The sequence below is a fragment of the Onychomys torridus genome, chromosome 14, assembly GCF_903995425.1.
Source record: "Onychomys torridus chromosome 14, mOncTor1.1, whole genome shotgun sequence".
In the NCBI taxonomy this organism is placed as follows: Eukaryota; Metazoa; Chordata; class Mammalia; order Rodentia; family Cricetidae; genus Onychomys; species Onychomys torridus.
Window position 1 is genome coordinate 52132901 of NC_050456.1, and position 25812 is coordinate 52158712.

Here is a 25812-nt window from a genome sequence, read left to right on the forward strand (position 1 = left end):
TCCTTGGGTGGTCGGTGGGTACAGGCACGCCAGATATCATTCTGGAAATATTGCCTATTGTATAAACAAACTTCGGGCTGGAGATCATTGAATTAGAATATTTTCTCGATGTACTTGTTATTGTGGAAGAAATTAAGGCGCAGAGAAGAAGTGCGCACCCTAGATCACATATCAAGTAGGGAACAACCAGACACAGATTCGAAGGCACACACAGCAGCCTCCCGCACCTTGGGTCACGAAGACTCTCCCTAATTCTTTTCTCTTTCCCCCTCAAAGTCGCCTTTGCTCGTTCCACAATACAATCATCTCTCCCCACAACATATCAATGTTAACTCGGGCTTATGCACCGGCCCCAAGCAGAAAAAAATTTCTCCAGGTACGGTCTACAGCAGAAAAGAAGTCTCGGTTTGCCAAGAAGGTTCCTAGGATTCCCAGGCGCAGGTAGCAACCTCCGCCCCCCCGCCCCAAGCGCACCAGGCCCCGCCCCCGAACGCACCAGGCCCAGGCAAGCCCGGCTAGCACGAAGCGGAAGTACTAAGTCCCGCCCTCTGTATAAGACCGCCCCTACTGGCATGGACGGGCAGATGCCTGATCCAATGAGAAGGCAGGACCTGTCGCCTTAGTCCTATGAGCTGCGACAACACTGACCAGGAGGGTCTTTCCGGGTCCTCGCACGCCTCTCTGTACTCCAGCCGGCCGTGCTGCGGTTGGGAGGGCCGCTTGTGCAGGTAAGCGTGTTCCGATGCATGCCGCGCCCCTGGGTGCCGAAGGCGGGGGTCGCTGTACCCACGCAGAGGTCGGGGAAGGCCGAGCTAAGGGCAGGAGGAATGAGCAAGTGATACACAGCCGGAGTGGGCGTGGGCCCGGGCCTGGCGGGTACAGCGGGGGCCCCAGGGTCACCTAGTAGCCACCGACCCACAGGCCCAGGGCACCTGTCGCCTCCGTTGAAATTCGGGCGGTGATGGAGCACCAGCCCAATAGTACTTTTTGTATAAATTTTGGAAGAAGTTCTTGTTTTGTTTTGTGTGTGTGTGTTTATTTTATTTTTTAAAGATTTATTTATTTAGTATACAGAAGAGGGCGCCAGATCTCATTACAGATGGTTGTGAGCTACCATGTGTTTGCTGGGAATTGAACTCAGGACCTCTGGAAGAACAGTCAGTGCTCTTAACCTCTGAGCCATCTTTCCAGCCCGTGTGTTTATTTTTATGGGTTTGGGTATTTGGCTTGCATGTGTGTGTGTGTGTGTGTGTGTGTGTGCTGCAAGAATGCCTTGTGGCCATGGAGGCCAGAAGAAGTCAGACAGATCCTATGGAACTGGATGGTTGTAACCGCCATGCGGGATGCTGGGAATCGAATCTGGGTCCTCAGTGCTCTTAAACACTGAACCATGCCTACACACACACACACACACACACACACAGCTTTTTATTTTTATTTTTTATTATGTGTGTGGGTGTGTGCATTTACACACCTGTGGAAAATGGAAGAGACCAAATGTGTCAGACACCAGGAGCTGTGGTTTCAGATGTGAGCTCCTATGTGAGTGCTGAGTATTGAGCCCAGGTTCTTAGCCCTGGAGCTAAGAAGGCAGGACCTGTCGCCTTAGTCCTATGAGCTTCGACAACACTGACCAGGAGGGTCTTTCCGGGTCCTCGAAAGCCTCTCTGTACTCCAGCCCGCCTGTGCCCTAGTGGTAGAACGGTTGAGTGGTAGCTTGCCTGAGGTTTTGGACAGGCTGGTATATGGAAGAGTTAGTAAGCCCTTGTGTGGACCAGCCTCAATTCTCCACCACACCAAGTTGTGCATTGGTGAGGAAGACAGTCTTTCCACACCATTTCTTCACAATCCGGGTGCATTTGTGGTCTCCTTGGTGACTTTGGGAAGCATAGCATTCCCTCTGTGGAGCAGGGCAGTAAGAAGGAGAAAAAAAACTAATGAACCAGCTTCCTGGAGAAGTCAAACACTCTATGTCTGGAAACTGAGTTGTAAATAACAGTGGAAATTAATTGAGGTGCTGTGCTATGGGTGATTGCACCCAGAAGTGACGGGGACCCCCTCTTGCACCCTTAATGCAACTTTGTTAGTTAGATATTGTTAGTTCTATAAGCCTCTGTTTCCATGTTGTAAAGTGGGGTTTAATTTTGGGTACGTGTGCATGTGGAAGCCAGGGGGCAGCTTTGTGGAGGTGGTTCTCCTGTGGATTTCAGGGATGGAATTTATAAGGCTAGGGGCATGTGTGAGTGACTGTTGTTTGTTGGGGAGGGCCCTCAGAGGCCAGAAGACTGTGTTGGATCACTTGGAACTGAGGTACAGGAGGCTGCAAGCCACCTGGTGATAATGGGTGCTGGGAACCGAACTCAGGTCCTCTACAAGAGCAGCAAGTGCTCTTAACTACAGAGCCATCTCTCCAGCCCTTTATTTTAGTTTTTACACTGGACAGAACTAATGAGTCATCTGCATTTTCCCATTTCCCTCCTTGTTCACTTGTGGTCCACACTATTGAGGGTGGAAACTTTTTTTCTTTGTTTGTTTGTTTTTCGAGACAGGGTTTCTCAGTATAGCCTTGCATCTTTTCTGTAACTCACTCTGTAGCTCAGGCTGGCCTCAAACTCACAGAGATCCACCTGGCTCTGCCTCCCAAGTGCTGGGATTAAAGGCGTGCACCACCACCGCCCAGCTTGAAAACCTTATTGAAGGGACCGTTTTATATGCTGGGTTATACCAGCATTAGCATTTTGCATCTTACTGTGTCTTAGGAATCAAGAGTCTTACTGAATTTTCCTATGATTGCATTATTTCTCGCCTTATTTATGTATTTAATTTTTGTGTGTATAGTTGAGTGTGGTTGTGTGGAAGTTAGAGGGCATCCTGAGATGTCATTTGTCACTTGTTTGAGACAGGATCTCTTGTTCCCTCTTAGTTCATTGAGCTAGCTGACCTTGGAACTTATGAGGAGTTATCTGCCTCCACTCCCCCCCCATTTTACAGTAGGTGTGAAACCTTGTTCTGGGGGTTCCAACCCATATGAGTGGCAGGTGCTCACCCTCCTGTCTCCCCAGCCCTCACTGAATGCCATAGTGTGCTGTTATGTAGTACATTTGCAAGGTTGTGCAGCCACCGTTAACCATGTAATTCCCAAGTATTTTTATCATTTTCCCCAAACCCCAGGTCTTCCAGCCAGCCATGTGTTGGGGTAAAGTGGTGTAGCCCTAGGACTCCCAAGATGTCCCCCAAGTGTTCAGGGTCACTATATTTGGGTAGCAAAGAGCCCAGAAGCACTGTGCCCCCCACCCATACATGCCGCTGTTGCTCTCATAGTGACCCCAGCCTCCTGCAGGCTCTGGGGTCTGCTGCTTAGCTGGTGTTTGCTGCCATGCACAGAGCCCCAGGAAAGCCAGGCCTTTTACTAGGACCTACAACCCAGGGAATATAGAGGCCAGGCCTGGAAGGTCCTGGAGGAGGGGAAAGGCTGAATGTGGGCTGTTGGATCCTCAGACCGCACACAGAGCCTTACCTCTTCATATGTAGGAAACTGCCTGACAACAGGAAAAACCCAGCCTCCCAAAGAGTGAAAGAACAAGCAGACCTCTGCCAAGCCCTGGATGTAAAGCAGGACTTGAGTAACTGCAAACAGGCTAGGTTTGCTTGACTTCTGCACTATCCACAAGGAAAGGTTGGGAGCCAAAGGAGTTGAGCCTTTGAAAGCATTGTAAAAATAAAATGAAGCTCAGGGGTTAAGAGCGCTGCCTGCTCCTCCAGAGGTCCTGAGTTCAATTCCCACCAACCACATGGTGGCTCACAACCATCTGTAAAGAGATCTGGCGCCCTCTTCTGGCATGGAGGCATCCCTTGCATATAGAGCACTCTATATGTGATGATAAATCTAAAAAATCTTAAAATAAAATGAGATGGCCGCTTGTGCCACCAGGAGGCAGCAGAGAGTGAGAAGCCTAAGCGGGTCCCCAGATTATAAAGAGCACCTGTTCACCTGATAGTGAATCTGTACCCCAGCTTCTCTGGAGTTCCAGGGAGGAACTTTAGGGCCAGGCTGGTCTTGACCTCCATATGTAGCCAATCGTGACCTTGAACTCCTGATCCCTGTCTGGCTTTAGTATGTATCTGGACAGGGCAGGAACCCACCTGGCAACTAAGGATCAGCAGGTGGTGGAGATTGTATGGGGGAGGGTAAATTTTAAGCACACTTACATCTCCTCATTTCCACTTTTATCTCAAAATGACAGACTCTGGGTTCTTAATTGTACAGCTTCATAGTAGCCTGTTATCTCCGAATGAAATGCTACTGCAAGTGGCCTTAATTAAAGGAAACACTGGTGAGTGGAAATAATGGTCTATAAAATACTGCACTCCTGGGTATTTAAATATCCTCCGTCGTGATGTGTGATCTTTTTCATAATTTATGATTATGGTCCTCAAGCCAGGTGTGATGGTGCACATCTGTAAACATAGCTTGTAGGGGGCCGAGGCAGGAAGAATCACATGTTCAACGCTAGTATAGAGAGACACCCCCCCCCCAAAAAAAATTGTAGATTTCAAACTATTTGATGTTTAATATAATTGGTAATGCTGTCATAAGTAGTTGGAGTTTTTTTTTGTTTTGGTTTGGATTTTGGTGACATGTATAGCCTTGGCTGGCCTGGATCTTGCTCTGTAGATCAAGGTGTGTGTGTGTGTGTGTGTGTGTGTGTGTGTGTGTGTGTGTGTGTGTGTGTGTGTTTTGAGGGGTGTGGAGAGGAACCAAAGCTAAAGGAACAGATCTGAAAGCCATTGAGCGTGGTGACAGACCGAGTCAAATGTGGCTCCAAAGTCATATGCACAGTGAGAATTCAACACAAAGATAATTTTGCCTGGTAGTAATATGAAAAAACAGCACACATCATGGGGTCTAAATTAGTCCTTCCCAACCAAGGGCAAGTGGTGAATCACAACTGTCTGTTTACTCTCCCAGGGAATCTGACTCCCTCTCCTGGCTGCCTGGCCAATAGCATGCACAGGTACACTTGCAGGCAAAACACCCATACACATAAAATAAAGAGATAAAACAGGAATAAAGGGAACTAGGTGAAAACATGTTAAGTGAAAAAAAAAAACAGATACAGAAGGCCTTGTATTTTTAGGATAACTTGTATATGAAATCTTTAGGACAGGCAAATTGGGCTGTTTTTTTAGGCTTCCTAGTAAAGTCTTTTGTTGGGAATAGTTGCTATTCCGGTTAACTCAAATGCATTTAATTCATAAAGGAGCTGATTGTTTTATATTTGCAAGAATAAGAATAACTATTTCAGTAGGTAAACGTGCTTGCTCTGCGGGCCTGCAAGCCTATGTAGCTGAGTTCTGCCCTCCGAGCCCAGTGGAAGGAGAGAACTAACACTTAGAAGTTGTCCTCTGACCTTGTATGCTGTGGCACGTGTACACCCATATCCACACACGTAATAAATAAATCTCTAAGAAGAGACTATACACTTTACTAACCAAGTGTCAGCTTAGTAAACTAGCCGGCTCTATAGAGCATTCTAAATGACTATTTCAAGTCTATCTCTTCTCCATTTTTACCTACCTTCAAAATAGAAGGGTCTTTTTTTTTTTCTTCTTTTTTGAGCTGAGGATCGAATCCCGTGCCTTGAGCTTGCTAGGCAGGCCCTCTACCACTGAGCTAAATCCCCAACCCTGTTTTTCTGTCCTGAGACGGGGTTTCTCTGTGTAGCTGTAGAACTCACTCTGTAGCCCAGGCTGGCCTCGAACTCACAGAGCTCCGCCGTGCTTGCCTCCCGAGTGCGCCACCACCGCCCAGCCCCCTTTCATATCTTTGAGCTAGTCTCCTATGCAGCCCAGGTTGTCTTTCTGAGATCAGTTATCCCAGATCAGGCTTTTGGGCTCCACTCCTCCATCCTTGGTCTCCTGGCTCCCATTGCCTCCAGTTACTCACACACACACACACACACACACACACACACACACACACACACACAGTCCTCTAGCCTGACTACTAGGATGTGAGTGGTGTCGTGAGGCAGGGGCCATGGCTCTGCCCAATTCCCAGTGCCTGGTGCACATCGGGTGTTCTGTAAATATAAAATACTAAGGGGAAAACATCCAGCAGAAGGACGCTACCTAGGGTTTGAAGTGAGGCAGGGCTAGAGAGACACTGGCTTTAATTTTCAGAGGACTTTGTTTTGATTCCCAGCACCCACATGGCGGCTCATAACTGTCTGTAACTCTAGTCCCTCCCTTTTCCTGGCCTCCTTGGGTACCAGGCACAAAAGGCATGCAAAATACCCACATTCATTTTGTTTTTGAGTATCTCGTAAGTGAAGGGAGCTAGAAGTAACACTCAATAGTAAGGCCTAGGACCCTGGATTCAGCCCAAGCACCACAGAATAAAGAGTAAGTAGCAGCAGGTTTGTTATTGTTTTGGATTTTTTTGGTTTGGTTTGGTTTGGTTTGGTTTTTGCTCAGCAGTAATGTGCATATAGCCAACTAGGTCAGTGGGTGCTAAGCACAGAAACAATAACATAGGATCCCTTGCCTAGCATGAGCAAAGGCCCTGAGGCCTCCAGCTCTGTAGCAAAACAAAAAAGGAATTCACAAACCATGAGACAGGAGTGTATAAGCAAAGTTTAAAACAAATAAATGCAGATACAAACCACAATATGGATCTTGAGAGTGATCTTGCATTTTAGAAGAATATACTCTTTTTCATCCTTGAACATGACTTGGTTTTTTTGTTGTTGTTCGATTTTGTTTTTGTTTTGTTTTTTGTTTGGTTTTTTGTAAGGGGGTGCTTTTTGTGTTTGAGGGTCTTGGGTAGCTCAGGCTGATCTCAGTCTCCCTGTGTAACCCAAAGGATAACCTTGAACGTCCAACCCTCTTGCTTACCCTCCCATGTTGGGGGTTACAAGAGTATCACCAGCCTTCAGTTTTATTTATTATATTTTATGTGTATGGGTGTTTGCCTGCATGTGTGTCTGTGCACTGTGTGCAGTTGGTGCCGGAAGAAGGTCTTGGAGTATGTGTGGTCATCAGAGGACAACTTGGAGTTGACTCTACCATTTGGGTCCTGGGTTCAAACTCTCCTCGTATTTGGTGAAGAGCATCCTTACCACCCACTGAGCAATTTACCAACCCTCAGCTTTCTTTTTTTTAATTATGTGTATGTGAGGGTGGGGTATGCGCGTGTGAGTGCAGATGCCCTCCAGAGCCAGAAGAACCCTTAGATGCCCTGGAGCTGGGGTTAACAAGCGGTTATGAGCCACCTGATACCAGTGCTGGGAACCGAACTCAAGTCCTCTGCAAAAGCAATGCATGCTGTCATAACTGCTGGGTTCTTTTGAGAGTCTCACTGGGCAGCCTAGGCTGGCCTGAACTTCATGACCTCACTGCCTCAACCTGCCAAATGGCTCCCCAACTTTGACCATAGGGTCGCTAATTGCTACCTCAGCAAGAGCATTTTAGCAAAATGCTGGGGTGGGGGGATGAAGACATTGAATTTGTAGATCACTGTTCCGGAGTGTTTCTGCACTTTTGCAGTAAAGAGGGAGCACCAGCAGGAATAAGAGGGAGCCATTTACCGCCGGGTGGCGGTGGTGCACGCCTTTAATCCCAGCACTCAGGAGGCAGAGCCAGGCGGATCTCTGTGAGTTCAAGCCCAGCCTGGTCTACAGAGTGAGTTCCAGGAAAGGCGCAAAGCCACACAGAGAAACCCTGTCTCGAAAAAAAAAAAAAAGAGGGAGCCATTAAACATGAACTGTGATGTCCCCAGGGGAAGATGAGGTTACATCTAGGTAGAGAGAGTGTCTTGGAAAGGCACAGAGACAGACGTTTCTTTCTCCAAGACAAGAGTAAGAATTCACACAAAGCCAGGCAGTAGGTGGTACAGGCTCTGAGTTCGAGGACAGCCTGACCATTCTACAGAGCAAGTACTAGGACAGCCAGGGCTACACAGAGAGATCTTGTCTGGAGGATTGGGGTAGGGGATGAAAAAGAATTCACACAAGTGTTTGTGGAGAAGATGTGCATCTGATCACGTCTCCTCTCTGTAGTGGTGGGAAGGGGTACTGGAAAGTGCTAGAAGCAGACTTTAGGGAAGGCTTGAGTGGTAGCCTCACCAGTGACCATCGTGAGCATGGTGGAACTGCCGGGCAAGTGGGAGAGCGCACAGCTGGGTGTCTGATGTTCTGTTTTCTCTCACAGGAACAGAAATGAGTAGAAGCGTCTGGCAGAGTAGAAGACGCGGGCGAAGCCGCCAGCAGAACCCCGCCTTCAGTCAGGGTGACTCTAGCGAGAGGCAAGTGTACAAGTTTGGGGGCCAGCTTTGCCCAGTGCCGTGCTGGCTGTCCAGTACAGTGCTCACACAGGTACTCGTCTCTCGGAAGGAGTCGGCAGTGGAGCCAGTAGGCCCAAAAACTTGACGTGTTGCCATCAGCCAGCCCCCTGCTCCCGGGAGTGAGGGCAGCCATACTTTCTCTTATGGTGACCGGCTTCTGACCAGAGTGCCAGCCATAAGGCTACTGGTAGACTTTTCTGACACAAACGGAGATCTGCTTTTCCATTTGGAGACTTGGGAGGGGCAAAAAAGATCTTTCTGGAAATATTATCTAGTGTTAGTCCTGGGGAAGGGCTTATAAAATATATACTTAACATATATGTCGCTTATATAAATATATGTAGTATGTGACATAATTACATAATATATGAAAATCTTTTTTTTAAAGACTTATTTATTATATATACAGCGTGTGTCCGTCCCTGCAGGCCAGAAGAGGGCACCAGATCTCATTACAGATGGTTGTGAGCCATCATGTGGGCGCTGGGAATTGAACTCAGGACCTCTGGAAAAGCAAGTCAGTGCCCTTAATTAACCTCTGAGCCATCTCTCCAGCCCAATATATGTAAATCTTTATGTGGACTAAATTTTTTTTTTTTTTTTTTTTTTTTTTTTTTTTTTTTGGTGTGAGTAGGGGTCTCTCTACATAGCTCTGAAACTCACTTTGTAGACCAGACTGTCCTTGAACTCACAGTGCATGTGCCAGTCCCCCACTCCCCACCCCCAGCATACCAAGTCTTTTTTTATTTTTTTTTAAGAGTTATTTATTTATTATGTGTTCAGTGTTCTGTCTGCATGTATGACTGCACACCAGAAGAGAGTGCCAGATCTCATTACAGATGGTTGTGAGCCACCATGTGGGTGCTGGAAATTGAACTTAGGACCTCTGGAAGAGCAGCCAGTGCTCTTAACCTCTGAGCCATCTCTCCAGCCCTCCAAGTCTTAATATACACAAAAGTATACAAAGAATAAAGCAGTGACTGCTGTGTACCCACCCACCTTAGACTGTCTTTAAAGTCTCCGGTATACACATTTTCCACATCACATTACATTTGTTATCCTTCATGAAGTACAAACATGCCTGTCTCAGAACAAGAGCCTCCTCACCACCCACTCCTGCATCATCACCTGGCCTTGGGTGAGGACTCCCAGGACTCCTGACAGGAAGTTTTCCCTGGGGTTCACAGGTTGTCCCCTCTTTACAGCACATGTGCCGGCTGCAAATTCTTCCGCAAGCCGGTCTTCCTTTTGGGGGGGGGGGGGATGCCATGGCGTACATATGATGGTGAAGGGACAACTTGGGGAAATCAGTCCTTTTGTTGTTGTTGTTGTTTTTGAGGCAGAGTTTCCCCATGTAGCTTTGCCCCCTTTTCCTGGAACTCACTGGGTAGACCAGGCTGGCCTTGAACTCAGAGATCCGCCTGCCTCCCGAGTGCTGGGATTAAAGACATGCACCACCACTGCCCAGCCAGAGGAATCAGTTCTTTTCTTCACCCTGTGAGTCCCAGGGGTCAAACTCAGGTCATCAAACTTGACCACAAGCACCTTTATCCACTTAGTTGTCTGGCCAGCCCGGTCCTCCTTTTAAAATAGATACATTTGGAGGTGGCAGGAGTTGACTGGGTATGAATTCTTGCTGCCATTGTGGAAGGAAAGAACTGTCTCCCTTCAGTGGACCTCCACATGCATGCTTGCCCACACCCGTACACATTTTCAATTCTTTTTTTTTTTTTTCCAATTTCTAAACACAGGGTCATGATGTCAAATATCAAGGTACTCTCCAGAATAAACTAACACAAACAGTAACAAAAACCTTTGAAGCGGGCTGGAGAGACGGCTCAGAGGTTAAGAGCACCGACTACTCTTCCAGAGGTCCTGAGTTCAATTCCCAGCACCCACATGGTGGCTCACAACCATCTGTAATGAGATCTGGTGCCCTCTTCTGGCCTGCAGTCATACATGCTGTATACAAAAGAAAGAAATAATACAAAATAAAGAAATAAATCTTTAAAAAAAAAGAAAAAAAAAAAACCTTTGAAGATTATGGGAGAACAAACAGGTCTGCTTTCCCATCTAAAAATGGCTCTGCTCCGTGAAGCCACCTGACTTGACTGTATAAAAACCCTTAACAAGCTGCCTGGCCCTTGGAGTCCTCAGTACATAGTGGAGCTCATTGGGTTTAAATCTCGGAGTTTGGCCCATACTGTAGAAAGATCAGCACTACGCCCATTGTTGGTATGTTTTGTTAGGAGAGCCATGGATCCTTTTGGGGCCCCAGGCCTCCCCCCACAAGCCAGAACGGGTAGCAAGGAGTGGTCTGTGAGATTCGCCGCCAGTTTTGGCAGAGTGGTTTGGAAACCTGCTGGGCACAGCTACCGTCTGGGCTCTGTGTGGAAAAAATGGAGCAGCAGTCCTTGGATGAGAAAGACAGCATTTGTCATGACATCCATCCTCCTGCTGATCACAGATGGGCTGCCTCAGAAAGCTCTGGACAGAAAAAGGAGAGAAAATAATTTTCCCTGCAGCTGTGCATAGCAGCGGTGTTGATGGGACACAGGCTGTTCTTTGCTTCCCTCAGCCTTGCTTTGCAAATTTCCTTATTGTGTGTGGGGAGAGGGATTCTCACCCTGTGTTTCAGCATGTAATTGCCACAGAGGCCACTGATGGCTTTACAAATCCAGTGTGTTAGCCATGCCTCTATCCTAATATGGAGGAAATTACCTCTGCTCCCCGAATCCCGGTTTCTCCATCTGTAAGGTTGTCTATTGAGAGAAAATGGAAACTCTCCTGCTGCTGAAGCCGATCAGGAATGAAACTCATCTGGCTTTGTAATGCTGCTAAGCAGATAGCCCAGCTGGTAGTATTCTCATTAACAAAGATTTCTGGTTTTCTTTTCATCGTGGAAAATTCCAAAAGACCTGACGACATGCAAAATGCCCAAGTGAGAAAATAAGAAATTCCTATGACAGGTGTCCTCTTAGGAAGGGAGGGAGGGAGAGAGAAGGAGGGGGGAGAGAGGGGCTGGCCCTTGTTTTGATGTGTTTGCAGTAAGGGGTCAGTGCCCCTCTCCCCCAAATAATCACAAAGGTCAGGTGAAGGCTACAGACCTGCTCAAGTAGGACCTTCAGCATCAGAATGACTGAGAACTGGCTGGGGTCTGAGATGGCCTTGTCTAATTCCCTGGAACCCTTATCTAAAAGCCAGGTGTGGCATCGTGTGCTTGCACTCCCCATACTAGGAAGGCAGAGGCAAACAAGCCCTGGGGCTCACCAGCCAGCCCTGTCTGTTTTGTGAGGTCCAGGCCAGTGAGAGATCCTGTCTCAGAAAGACAGGTAGTGCCTAAGTGTTGACAGCCAAGACTGTCCATTGGCCTTCATGAGCACACACACTCATACTGCCATAACTGTGTGTCAACAGGTCCACCACAGAGACATCGCAGAGCCCACGAGATTCTGACCACCATGATGCTGAGGCCCCATCAACCTCGTCTAGCAAAGCTGGAGCATCGTCCGTACCAGGTAGGCAGGAAGATGGGTAGGGCTCCTAGACTGCCTGGAGGAAAGGTAAAAGCTCATCCTGCCTCAGATCCGGTAGTGTGTCTGTCCTGGCAGCCATTCCCCAGCCAGGACTTGGATATGTCTCTTTGCTTGTTGCGGGTCAGGAGTCCACTCTTGACTTGAGGGGATTCAAAAAGCAAATTGATCTGCTGCAGGAGCCAGGTGTCAGGAGTAATGGTTCTAGAGGAGATGGTCTCCAGTACAGAACTCAGCACCTGACCGTGACTTTCGCTCCACCAGCAGAAAAGACACAGACGGTTAGGTGGGCCAGTGTTTTAATTTAGTCAGTTGAATTCTTTTTCTTAAAGATCTTCCGGGCTTTTATTTCGACCCTGAAAAGAACCGCTACTTCCGTTTACTCCCTGGTCACAACAACTGCAACCCCCTCACGAAGGAGGGCATCCGGCACAAGGAGCTGGAGAGCAGAAGGCTGCAGCTGCTGCACCAAGAGGACAAGCAGAAAAAGGTGGGCCTCACCCCCGGCTGCCGGTGTCCTCTCCTCCGACAGCACCCTCTGCTGCTGAAAGCAGGTGGCCCATCAGACGCCCGGGACACTCAGAGAGAGTATGGCAGTGTGCTGTCTGATTTTCCCGGGAAAAGAGCGGGCAAGGACCCATCTCCTACTCCTGTTTCCGTCTGCTGACATAGACCCTGGCATCAGGCCTTGCTCTACACACACCGGCCCGTTGTTGCCTGCCCAGCAGCCTAGTCGGAAGTGTGGTATAGCCTCTCAGCACAGCCCACAGGACTGCTTTGTGCTTGGGTTTCCTTCCCTCCAATGAGAGGAGACTTGGAGAGGACACCATCAAATTTCTGTCCACTTGATTCCTGTTTCCCTGATTGTGTCCTGTGGGACCTCTTGTTACCCAAACTACAGCACTGATAAATCTCCAGTGGCTTTTGGGTTTTTTGGGCAAGGTCTCTCATAACCCAAACTGGTCCTGAAAGTACTGTGTGTCCAAGGATGGCTTTGAGCTGGTGTCCAGGATCCACCTCCCCAATGCTAGAACTCCAGGTCTGTACCACCATGGCTACCATCACTGAATCTTCCTTTTCTTTTTTTAAATAAACTTAGAAAATTACCAGAATAGGATTTAACGCATCTTCCATCTTACGAAAGAGCCAGCTGGGTTTTCTCAACGCTGCCAGTTATTGCCGGTAAGACAATGCCTTAGTTTGTCTTGAATGTTCTTTCCTGTCCTAATCTCTGTAGGCCACAAATCTAGTCAGATGAGACCTTGTGCTGCTCTGTGAGAAGTCTTCGTAGCCAAAGGTCTTCAGTTTGCTGGCTGCCTTCTACATCTTTTTGGTTTTTCAAGACAAGGTTTCTCAGTGTAGCTCTGGCTGTCCTAGAACTAGCTCTTTAGACCAGGCTGGCCTCGAACTCAGAGATCTGCCTGCCTCTCTGCTTCCTGAGTGCTGGGATTAAAAGGAATATGCCACCACTGCACAGCTCCTTTTTCATTTTTTTTTAAAGATTTATTTATTTATGATGTATACAGTGTTCTGCCAGAAGAGGGCACCAGATCTCATTACAGATGGTTGTGAGCCACCATGTGGTTGCTGGGAATTGAACTCAGGACCTCTGAAAGAGCAGCCAGTGCTCTTAACCTCCAAGCCATCTCTCCAGTCCCGCTCCTTTTTTATTTAAGCCAGTCCTGGTGACACATAACTTTTAATCCCAGAACTCTGGAGGCAGATCCCCTGGGACTGGAGTTACAGACAGTTGTGAGTTACTGGGAATTGAACCCGAGCCATTCTGGGCTCAATCTCCAGCCCCACCCTGGTCTTACTGATTATACAAACCCTCCACAGCCATCTCTGCCGCCTACATCTTAAACAGCTCTGAGTAACTACTACTCTCCTCAACAAGGAATATAGAGACTCCTGAGAGAGGAGAAGGGATTTATAGAGAAATTAGTGAGGACTCTGACACTCACAATAACTTCATTCCTGAGACCCCTTCTAGTGACACGTATGGCATTAAGTGTGTGTGTGTGTGTGTGTGTGTGTGTACTCTGCTTCACCAGAATGCTTGTGTTGGGAGGCCAGGGATGTAGCTCAGCATCCAGTCATGCTTGCTTCATGTGTCTGATTCAGTCCCTCAGCATTTCCAAAAATTGTATCATTTTTGTGACAGCTGTTATGACTGACTAGATCTGGCAAGATAAGCTGACAACTCCTCCCATTTTCTAAAGAGGAAATTGAAGTTCAGAGTAGAGTGACTGGCTCCAGGTAAAAACAGGACCTCTCGGACTCCAGCCCCTAATCCTCACCCCTACACTCTGCTACCTCTATGTGTATGTGAGGGATGCTAGTGCCCGCTTCAGGGAAAGCCAGCCACGCAGGGGTAGCACATGGCCTCCTGTGTTTCCTTCCCAAGAAGGAAGAGAGTCTGCAGGAAGAGCTCTTCTGCTTGAGCTGGAGAGGAAGCCATGCTCTGGAAGAGGAAAGGGGCAGTGGGGGGTTGGGGGGGCAGCACTCCTGGACTCTTCTGGTTCACCCTGTGCCCTCAGCAGTTTGTTCATCTCTCAGACACAGCAGCCTCGTCATCCCAAGAGAAAGTCTGTACTAGATGACCGTGGGTCTAATCCCTCTGGAGTCTAATCTTGGGTTTGGGAAAGGGCTGCCCAGGGGTTTATTCATCCTTAGAATTCTCTGTGAGAACTGATAGATGAGTATGGGGAATGCAGAGTCCCAGGTGTTTGCCTTCTTTAGTAGTTGTTGAGACATGACCTCCTGGAGATTCTCAACTAAATCATCCTCCTGACCTCTGGTTTGAGGCCAGCCTGGTCTACAAAGTGAATTCCAGGACAGCCAGGGCTACACAGAAAAACCCTGTCTTGGGGGGAAAAAAATCACCTTAGGCTGGAGAGATGGCTCAGTGGTTAAGAGCACTGGCTGTTCTCCCAGAGGTCCTGAGTTCAATTCCCAGCTCCCACATGGTAGCTCACAACCATCTATAATAGGATCTTATAGCCTCTTCTGGCATGTAGTTATAAATGCAGATAGAGCACCATATACATAAAATAAACAAATCTTTAAAAATAAATAAATAAAGCCGGGCAGTGGTGGTAGCATACGCCTTTAATCCCAGCACTCGGGAGGCAGAGGCAGGTGGATCTCTGTGAGTTCAAGGCCAGCCTGGTGTATGAAGTGAGTTCCAGGACAGCCAGGGCTATTCCACAGAGAAACCCTTGTCTTGAAAAACAAACAGAAGAAGTCATCTTCCCACAGGGGTGGTTCTAGAGACATGCACCCCAGCATCAGACTGGTGGCCATGCCCTCCCTCTGTTTCTGTTTCCGTCCTCAGTTTATCCCATGAGCTTCGGGTGAGCTGCATGGAGAGGAGAAAGGTAGAGATTCAGAGCTCAGATCCTTCTGCTCTGACAGGTGACCTGTTCAACCTCATCCTGGTGAGTGACACACGTCTGTGGGTACTCGGGTGTGGCTGCTACTGCTGGCTCATTGTTAGTGTTCACTAAGCCTGGTGGCTAACAAGCTGAGTACTGTGAAAACAGGTGTCTGCCCTTTGGTTTGGTGGGAGTTTGTGTTGTTTTAAGATTGTGTGTGTGACTCATTCTTCAGTCCTGTCCCGTGACTTAAAGCCTGGGTCTTCTCCCTGGCCGTGGTGTGTGCAGCTGAAAAGGTACACAGTGTGTGATACACATCCACGTGCCTTCAGCTACAGCACAGTGGGTGTCTTTGCTCAATGTCCATAGTTCCCACAGTGGCGGGGCCCTGTAGACCTCCATCACATTGTTTATAGGAAGTGGAAGGTGGTCTCTATTTACTGAGACCTGGGCTGGATGGAAATTAAGGCTCACTAGTAGAGCCTGTGGACACTGTCAGGGAGCCAGCATGTCCCTCCCTGCACATGAAGGACCCTCCCCTCTCCATGGGCCTCCTGCGTCCATGTCTTTCCAGGAAGGCCACATCCTCCCTGGAAGGCCAAGGGGAAGCCTGGGAGAGTGAGACTGGGCCATGGAAGTGGCTAGCGGGATGGGAGACCAAAGCCAGAGGGACCCGTAAGGCCTCCTGGGTCTCGAGCAGAGATTAGCCCTGAAAGGAGTATTGGGGTCAGGCCCAGATTCTCCACTGCCGCAGCCCTTGTGATGGGAGTGGGGTCGAATCAGTAGATCCTTCGCTGCAGCGGGTCCCGCCAGCCCCTTCCCTGGTACAGTGTGCAGTCTGCTGGTGCACGTGCCTTTGGTAGAACAGTCTCCCGTCACCTAGCATCACGTGGGACTGGCTGGCTTGTGTGGCCAGAGGACTGGGAAGGCAGTTTTCCACATTTGATTCTCCCCTAGTAGGTTCATCCAGGCACGTAACTCTTCAAGTTTGTGTAGAGTAGGGGGATTGTGTGTGTGTGTGTGTACACTTGTGCATACAAACACATGGTTACATATAAAGATAAATATGGAAATTTAGTTTGAAATAACAATGTTATGTTTTGTTTGGAATTCTGTTGGGGGAAATCTAGGGGGTGCTTTTTGAGACAAGGGAACTATGTATCCCAGGCTGGCCTCAAACTCAGTTTTCCTGCCTTAGTTAGCTTCCTAAGTGTTGGTATTACAGGCACTGTTGTATTTTTAAATTAAATACAGCAGGGTCTCACTATGCAGCTGGCCTAGAACTCACAAAGTTCTCCATGGCTTTCATGGTTGGTATAGTTCTCTGGGCCAACATTCAGATCCTCCCAAACTCAGTTCTGAGGTAGTCACTAAGGACACCAGACTTCCTGGCCATGTCCTCTCTTTACCATCTTCATCCATTCCCCAGAAACAGCAAGGCAGACTCTGAGCTTTGCTCAAAATCACTACATTAAGCAGGAGCTAAGTTAGGTCCCTGCCATATTCCCTTATGGAGAGGAGCTTAGGCAGCCGCATGGCTCAGCCTGAGAGATTACTTACAACCTGTCCCCCTCCAGGCAGATACTAGCAGTGACTGCCTCTTCACAGTGAATGATGTCAAAATTGGAGGCTCCAAGTACGGCATCATCAACCTGCAGGGTCTGAAGGCCCCCGCGTTCAAGGTGCACATGCATGAAAACCTATACTTCACCAACAGGAAGGTATGTCCTGTCCTGCCTCTCCAGCCTTGCAGCATGCTTGATTTGGGCCTAGGACACTGCTTAGTTGCCTAAATTCAGAAGGGAAAGAGAAGAGAACTTTGTGAAGAATACAGGAAGAGCTGTCTCACATTTCCAAGGGACAGATGACTTGTTAGTTCCTGAGAGCCCACAGGAAAAGGAAGGCCCAGAGCATCTTAAGTTGGGAGAGAAATTTAGTTGAGGTGGTTGGGGTGGCCTCAAGGCCGTGTGCTCACTGGCCATCAGGACATTCTTCTGTAAAGGATCAGAATCGATGTGAAGGGGTGTGGTTCCTGGAGTGTGGGCTGTGGTGGTCACAGCCTGGATGGAGTCTGCCCCTGGGCATCACAAATGTCAGGTGCCCACTGACCAAGAGCAGCCTTTAAACTGCATCTAAGAGGCTGTGACTTCCTGCTCAACCAGCACATGAGCCACAGGTAGATCGGGTTGAGCCAGGTGTGGGAACTGGAATCGCAGTACACAAGAAGGCTGAGACTGGAGGGTCGCTGTTTGCTTGAGGTTAGCCTGAGCTACAAGGCGATTCTAGCTGTATTTTTTTTCTTGTCTCAGAGGAGGCAGAGAAAGGAAGGAAGGAAAGAAGCCCCTGGTGGGTAAAGCAAGACATGGCACACCCTTGGTTAAGAGTACACTTGTCTCCTGGCCCCATAAGTTAGAGAATTCAGGTCTGGCTTGGGGGGTGGGGTGCCAGATACCTTAGCATGGGACCCATGCTGATGTCCTAGGACCGAAGCCTGGAGTTTGCTTCCTTCCTATACCTCTTTGGTCCCAACATGTCTGAGCAGGGAGCCCCACTACCCTCGGGATGCTTCTTTCAACCTGTTTTAAGAGAAAACCTAAAGAAAAAAAATCATGTGTCAACCTTCCTAATGCTGCGACCCTTTAATACATTTCCTTATGTTGTGGTGACCATCAACCATAAAATTATTTCATTGATATTTCATAACTAATTTTGCTATTGTTAAAAATCGTAATGTAAATATCTAATATACAGGATATCTGATATGCGATCCCCGTGAAAGGGCTACTTGCCAACCGTCCCGAAGGGGTCACAGCCCACAGGTTGAGAACCTCTGGATTAAGGGGTGATTTAGTGGTAGAGTGCTTGCCTAGTATGTTTAGAGCTTTGAGTTTAGTCTCAGTACTGTGTGAGGTGGAGGGTCATGTGTCTGTATCCCTACAAGTCTTTTCTTTTTTTAATTTTAAGGTGTGTGTGTGCGTGCATGCACATACATGTACACATGTACCTCTGTGCATCCAGGAGAGGTTGTTGGATCTCCTGGAGCTGGAATTACTGGTGTGGGTGCTGGGACCCACACTCAGGTCCTCTGTAAGAGCAGCAAGTGCTGAGCCATCTCTCTAGCCCCTACAAGCTGCTTTCTAGAAGAAAAGCATTGACCATTGTTCCCATGAGCAGCAGTGGACCTAATCTTTCTCTGGTCCCACTCCCTCTCCAGGTGAACTCTGTGTGCTGGGCCTCACTCAGTCACTTGGATTCCCACATCCTGTATCCTTTGGCAGGTGAATAGGTGTAGTGGATAACCAGGCCCTGGTATGGACCTGAGCATCTGTGGAGATGGCAGAGGGATAGACCTTTCTGCACCCCTGGCTCACGTTTTGGACACAGACTACACCTGGGTCCATAGCAGGGGGTCTCCATAAGCAGCTGAAGTGCAGAGGTGACTGTTTACTGGATGGTGATGAAGTTCCCGTGTGCCAGACAGCTGGGACTTGATGTGTGACTGCTAGAGACAGCATTGGACCCTAGGAAGTCTGACTCCAGAGCCTACCTACTCCACCACTGACATACAGTCTCAGGCTCTCGGGTCACCGGACAGACCCATCATCCCTGCCAGGGGAGTCAGTGCCTTGGTGAAGGAGGCAAGTACAGCCCTAACAAGGTAGCCAGCCGTGAGGTGGAGTGAGAAAGCAGAGATTGGGGGAACACCGAGGAAGGCAGAGGGAAGTACTTTGACACTGAGCACAAGACTGTAGGTCAGACCTGCGCCGTCAGAACCCTGGTTTCTGGCCTCTCAGTGAACCAGCGGGCCTTTTCTCTAGGAACACAGTAGCCTGCTGTGATAGGGCCTGGGCTCCCCGTGCAAAATGTGTTTAACACACATTCGTGACACTTACCATTAGTTCAATCCATAACGAATGAGTTCTTAAGCCTGTGTGCGGTCATTGAATTTGAGACTTACTTCATCACATGCACAGGCAAACACATGTGCAGACACATTATACCATGGCCCAAATAAACTCACTTCCCTTTGAAAACCCTAGTTCTCTGGTAGAAGACAGGAAACAGATTGGAAGGGACCAAAAGCTTTTAGCTGTGTCTGTGACATTATGTTCCTGAAGAAACTGAACCTGGATGTAAAAGTGTTCTATCTGGACTCTCCACCCTCCTTTGTATTTTATCATTTCCTGAAAGATACTGATGGCCATCCTTCTCCCAGAAAAGGGCTCTGTCCGTACCTGACTTTCCTTAACAGGTTTCTGCAGCCTGTGCCTCATGGGCCTCGCAGAGACACCAGGCTGTGCCACCCTGCTTCCAGCATCGCTGTTCGCCAGTACTCACCAAGGTACCGCGGAGTTCTGCCTTTGTCTTTGAGGAGACATGGGTACCAGAAGCTGGATGACCCCAGTTCAGCACATGGGGTGGGGTGGGCAGCACTGTGGGAGGGTTCCCAAAGTCTGCCCCGGATCACTGCATTTTAGAGTTGGCTGTTTTTTATAATCCCTTTGAGGTCATTTCATCAGCCAGAGCAAAGTGCATATGGTTAGCCAGTACAAGACATCCAAACACTGGTTTGAGCTGCCTGTAGCGATCATTCAGAAGGCATTGGTTAAGCTCCCAAGTGTGGTAGGCGTGCTGGCTGCCTGGGAACAACCTGACTGCTCCTTCTGGCAGACTTCTGCATGTGGTTTGCAGACGTCAGGCAGAGCTGACCACAGCTGCTCCATTCCCACAGTCAAGCACACTGCTCGATATCTTGGCAGTACCTACCCCAGCAGGCTCTTCCTGGAAATAGATGAGGCCATGAACATTTAGCCCTGTTGGCATCTCACTGCCCAACACACTTGTGGAGTATCTATCTTACCACTTTACAGATAAGGAAACTGAGGTAAAGAGCTAGCCAAATTTTGCCCCACAAAACTAGTTTTTTAGTGCTAGGAGTTTTGTTATTAATTCCCTTAGGGAACTATATAAAGTGCAAGTAGAAATTGGGCCAGGCAGTGGTGGCGGCGGCGGCGCACGCCTGTAATCCCAGCACTCGGGAGGCAGAGGCAGGCAGATCTCTGTGAGTTTGAGGCCAGCCTGGTCTACAAAGCGAGATCCAGGAAAGGCGTAAAGCTACAGCGAAACCCTGTCTCGATAAACAAAACAGAAAAGAAAAAGAAATTGGAAAGGGGTGGAGGAGGCTTCTGGGGTCCTGGTGCTTAGTCTTAGTGGTGGGCACAGGCTGGTTTTACCTTGAGATGCTCTGTCAGTTCATAGTTCCGGTGTGTGACTTGAGCAGGCTGTTGGTATTAGGACCAGGACTGAAGCCACGTTCCCTGTGGCGCCACACGGCCCTGGAACAGCGGTTAGCACTGTGAAGGCCACAGCCTGCGCCGAGAACACAAGCTGCTCTTGAGCAGACGTCCCTCCTAAGTCCTTCTCTAGTTACCACAGAATCCAGGAAAGGTCTTTGTCTTGGTGTCCCAGATCTGGTGGTTGCTAGCCTGGTAACATGGAGGCGTTCCTGGGCCTAGAAGGCTGCCCAGTTTTCCTTTGTTTCTCTTAGCAGGTACCGACCAGCCTGGCATGCTCTGCAGTTTCCAGATCCCTGGTGCCTGGTCCTGTGCCTGGTCCCTGAACATCCAGGCAAATAACTGCTTCAGTACAGGTGAGCCATGGCCACATCCCTGGGTGTGGAGTAAAGAGCTCCACAGACCTGGAGGTCCACCCAGCAGGTCCTTTCCCCAGACTGCCAGCACCCCTGTTCTCAGGGACCCATTTCTTCGTCTCCGCCAGGTTTGTCTCGGAGGGTCCTGTTGACCAACGCGGTGACAGGACACCGGCAATCATATGGGACCAACAGTGATGTCTTGGCTCAGCAGTTTGCAGTCAAGGTTGGTTGGATGGGGAAAGGTATAACAGAACGTCCCCACAGTGAAATGTTAATGGGAGTGGAACTGCATTTCCCTGGTGTAGCATCTGGGCTGCCACCTCTTCTACAAGAAAAAAAGTGCAGGGATGGTCAGTGGGCACTTTGTCTGTTTGGGGTTTATAGGCTTGTTGTTTTGTTTTGATTTGGTTTGGTTTCCTTGAGACAGAATCACCTTGTCTCAAAAAAAGAAAGAAAAGAAGCCTAAGGGGACAGTGGTGATCCCTCCAAGCACCTATAGGCTCAGCACAAGGTGGACGCTAGTCTTCAACCTCTTACAAGAACTCAGAATCCCTTCTAAGTCCATTAAGACCTAAACTCATACCAACCCTAATGCCAGGGCATACCCTTCCATTCTTAGGGGCCGATGGTAAAAACTGGGTGCTGCCCCTCTCTCTACAGACTCCCTTACTTTTTAATGGCTGTCGTTCTGGGGAGATCTTTGCCATTGACCTACGTTCTCCAAGCCAAGCCAAGGGCTGGAAGGCCACCCGCATCTTCCATGACTCGGCAGTGACCTCTGTGCGGGTCCTCAAGGAGGAGCAATACCTGTTGGCGTCAGACATGGCTGGAAAGGTAAGAGATCCTGACTTCAGGCCTCACAATGGTAGGGTGCAAGCCTGGAAGAGACCCTGGTACCAAGACACCAGGGTAGGGGCTATGCTGAAGTTTTTTTGATACTCCACATGAGCTTAATCTTGCCTAGATAGAAGTGCAGAAGGGCCTCTAGGCCTGTGATTTTGATGGACTCAAGCCTTAGAAGTTAAGGGCATCAGTCTCCATAATCAGAATAGGCCACTGGAGGTCACTCCACCCTTGCAGCCTCATACCTGGTAGTCACTGAGTTCCTGCTATACCCTTCCCAAGTAACCCTTGTGCTTCTTCCTCCAGATAAAGCTGTGGGACCTGAGGGCCACCAGCTGTGTGCGGCAGTATGAAGGTCATGTGAATGAGTATGCCTACCTGCCCCTGCATCTGCATGAGGAGGAAGGGATCCTGGTGGCAGGTGTGTGGGGAAGGGAGGTCCATCCATCAAATGCTGCCTGTGAGGGCTCTCACATCCTACACAGCAGAGGGAAAAAGTGGTCAGACTAGGACTAAACAATGGGAATTCTGGGCCACTGACAGCGTCACCTCAGAAACAGGCAGGTGATGAACATCAGTACAGCAGCTGGGGACTGAGCTGGATTGGAGGTCAGGCCTCTTGGAGTCACAGAATTCCATCAGGCACCATCTTACCCAAAAGCTGCCCATGCTGCTCACATTCCCTTCAGAGGATGCTGAGAAATTAAGGGTACTGAAGGGCTTGGATCCTGGCCCTTTAACATTACCCGTGCTCTACAGAGGAGCAGCAGCAGGTATCTGGCCACTGAGCCCTGAGGGAATTAAAGTAACTACAGATCGTACTATTTCCAGGCCACAACATAAAATCAGTGTTTCTACACATGGAACAGTAGGCCCTTGACATGTTCTCAGTCCTCCTGAGGCCTCCCTCCCATGTACTAATGTCCCTACAGACAGTATTCATCCTCATTACAATCTTTGGGGGCCAAGCAACATTACTGTGCCAGAGTTTTAGCTCTACCCAGCCATCTTCGGCACCAGCACTGGGCTTGCTCCTATAGTGATGGTCCTCCAGTCTCTCGAGTTTTCATGTGCTGGATAGCAAACAAAACATCAGCCTTGCTGATAGGCAGGCACGGGTCTGCACAGTTGCAGTAGCAAACCCCGTGCTCCAAGTATGGGCCTTGGGTCACCAAGTACTCAACTGAAATCTGATTGCTGAAACCCCCACAGGTGTCTAGGAGCACGGAGCATCTGGGCTGTCACAACCCATGGTGTCCCGTGCCACATTACTCAGAACTAGGAGTCCTGCAGACTTTAACTTCAACCAAAAATAGCTGTCATCTGCTCTGCCAGGGTGTAACAAAGTTGAGAGATCTTCCCGGCTAGTTCATCAAAAGGAACCCAGCTGCCTGGCATCTAGATCAGCTAGACTCCCACTTGAGAAGAGTCCCTACCCATGAGCCATGGTGCTGACTGAGCCACTGTTGTGTCACAGCCAGCCAGTTCATCCTTGACACTTTGAACACCGGCAGCTAGTTAGGGTTCTGGAGCAACAGACCAACTCATGGTCTTAATTTTAAGAAATATATTAGCAGAAATACCTCCCTTCAGCAGGTTTGTGTTTGGCCCTGGGAGGTCCTAAGAAGCCTTGTCTACATGCCATAACTTTCTTTGCATTCTCTAACCTCTGTATTGTCTTCCCTCTTTCTTAGTGGGCCAAGACTGCTACACAAGAATCTGGAGCCTCCATGATGCCCACCTGCTCAGAACCATACCTTCCCCATATCCCACCTCCAAAGCCAACATTCCTAGTGTGGCCTTTTCTCCTCGCCTTGGGGGCCCCCAGGGAGCCCCAGGGCTGCTCATGGCTGTCCAGCAGGACCTTTACTGTTTTTCCTACAGCTCGCTATGTCCAGGCAGTCTGGAGGAAGGCAAGTAGGAGTGAATGGCAGCTTCCTTTGGTTTCTAACAAGGACTTTTTTTAAGTGGCGCTTGATGTGTTCAGATGGTGTTCTTCAGCTTGAGGGCAGTGCAAAGTGGTTGACATGGGGGGGGCTGGATAATGACTTAGCTGTTAAGAGCATTGGCTGCTCTTCCAGAGGACCAGGTTCGATTCCCAGCACCTACATGGCACCTCATAGCTGTCTTCAATTCCAGTTCCAGAGAATCCAACACCCTCTTCTGGCCTTAGCACCAGGCGTACATGTGGTACAGACATAACATGCAGGCAAAACACCCATATACATAAAACAAAAAATACAATTTTTTTCCATGTAGTTTATGTGGAATAAGTTCAGTAAAGTGGCAGTTAAACTGTGGGGTCGGGGCACAAAAGGCCTTTTCCTAGGAGGTACTTCCTGGCTTTTCCTATTGAATTCCCTAGACATTTCCCCCCTTCACTGGCAAAGCAAAATTAATTGAAGCTAACTGCTGACACCAGGAACCATCCAGTGGTGGAGATGACCTGAGTGGTCAGTGCTGCAGCCCAGGAAGAGCTGCATCCTCTACCCTGGAGAAAGGCATCTAGTACAGAGGGAGCGGCAGGCCATGGCTTTGTGTCTGGACTCGGGCAGCACTGAAGCCATTTTACCTGGCCTTCTCAGACAGTGCCAGTAAGCCCTGGACTCCTCTGTTACCATGCATGGGCATCGGAAGGGACGGCGGATCCTTCGAGTGCTGTGGCTCTAAACAGTCCTGAACACGCCTTTCTTGAGGCGTCTTCAGGATGTAAGGGACAGCCACTTCTGTTACTTGACTTGAATGTCAGCTCTAACGCCCAAGGCCAAATTTGGCTTTGACTTTTTTGCAATCTTGGAGCTGCAGTTTATGAAATATTTATAGTGTTAAAATCCTTTCTACCAACCAATAAAGTAAAAAGAAGCATGTGTGAGGTTGTTTCTGTATCTGATTCAGATCTCAATCCCTTAAGCTGGTGACGCATCAAATTGCCCAAGGAAATCCCTACTGAGCTTGCCAGTGGGAGAGAGAGAGACCCTGAGACCAGCCTCACTGGCTGGCTGGAGACCTTCAGGTTGCCCTCCTGCACCACTCTGCCCTGCTCTGCTGTTCTAGGAGGCTGCTCTCTAGACCTACCTCTCCAGCCTCTTTGTCCCCAGCACTCAGTGGGAAAGCACACAGCAACGGAGCAGTGGGGTGGGATTGTTGGTCCTCTGGCTCCGTTCCTGCTGGGACTGAGTATCTGTGACCAGAGGCTATGGTCTTTATTGGACACAGCTCTCTATGTCCTAATGACTATTCTATTTGTGTCGAAAATGTTCCTGTTAGGCACAGTGTTCCCCAATGAGGCAATTACCCACAGAGTATTCACCTTTTTCCCCAGGGGTCCTGGTATCACTTATATAGAGAATATCACCTATCTACTACTCTATCTCACATTTTATTTGATCCTTCTAACAATTCATAAAGAAGAGGGAATAAATAGTTAATATAATTTACATCAGTGTCATCAGTGTCATCTTACAGATGAAGAAATTGGGGTCCAGGCTCAGTGGTACAGCATGTTCTCAACCAGCACAAGGTACTGGCTTCAGGTAGAAAGCCGTGACAATTCTAAACTGTCCTCTTCAGAGGCCATAACCTGAGCAAAGACACAAGACGATAGACTACAGCAGCCTTTAGGAGATGCAGGCTCTTGTTCACAGACTTGTGAGGATGGGGGTGTCAGGAGAAAGGAGCAGTGTAAAGCATGGCAGTGGCTGAGATCACTCAGCACCAAGCAACGAGTGTTCTGTTGACTACAAACCATCCGACTGTTCTGGGCACATGTAGTGCCTGGATCTATGACAAATACATGAAGAATTTGGCAACAGACGCTCAACAAGGGTGGATTATATACAGTGTATATTATAAACAGTAACTGTGCCATTCATGAGAACATACAAGCTACAGGCACAGATTCAACTGCCTCCCTGAAGATGATTCCAATGTTGGAAATGCAAACATGGTTGCACAATTACCATTTCAACAACTTTTTTTTTTTTACACCTGGAAACCTGGCTCTGTTCCCAACTAGAACAATCTGTATAACCTCTGAGCCAGGTGCTGGCATAGAGAAGTATT

The 25812-nt window shown here is 48.7% G+C and overlaps 1 protein-coding gene across 2 annotated transcripts; it reads left to right on the forward strand.

The window, feature by feature from the left end:
- Positions 1-646: 646 nt before the first annotated feature.
- On the forward strand, positions 647-23717 carry Dcaf4 (DDB1 and CUL4 associated factor 4). 2 transcript variants are annotated; one of them, XM_036206637.1, is made up of 14 exons: positions 647-728; positions 8212-8305; positions 11762-11862; positions 12210-12367; positions 12977-13059; positions 15215-15317; positions 16832-16975; positions 18469-18518; positions 19517-19596; positions 20803-20904; positions 21033-21130; positions 21568-21741; positions 22057-22171; positions 23445-23717. In XM_036206637.1, exons 2-14 carry the CDS (start codon positions 8220-8222, stop codon positions 23669-23671), a joined length of 1521 nt encoding a protein of 506 aa, XP_036062530.1. In that variant the 5' UTR covers positions 647-728; positions 8212-8219; the 3' UTR covers positions 23672-23717. The 2 variants fall into 2 exon arrangements, with proteins under 2 accessions (XP_036062530.1, XP_036062531.1); XM_036206638.1 differs by having other exon boundaries at positions 20806-20904.
- The last annotated feature ends 2095 nt before the right edge of the window (positions 23718-25812 follow it).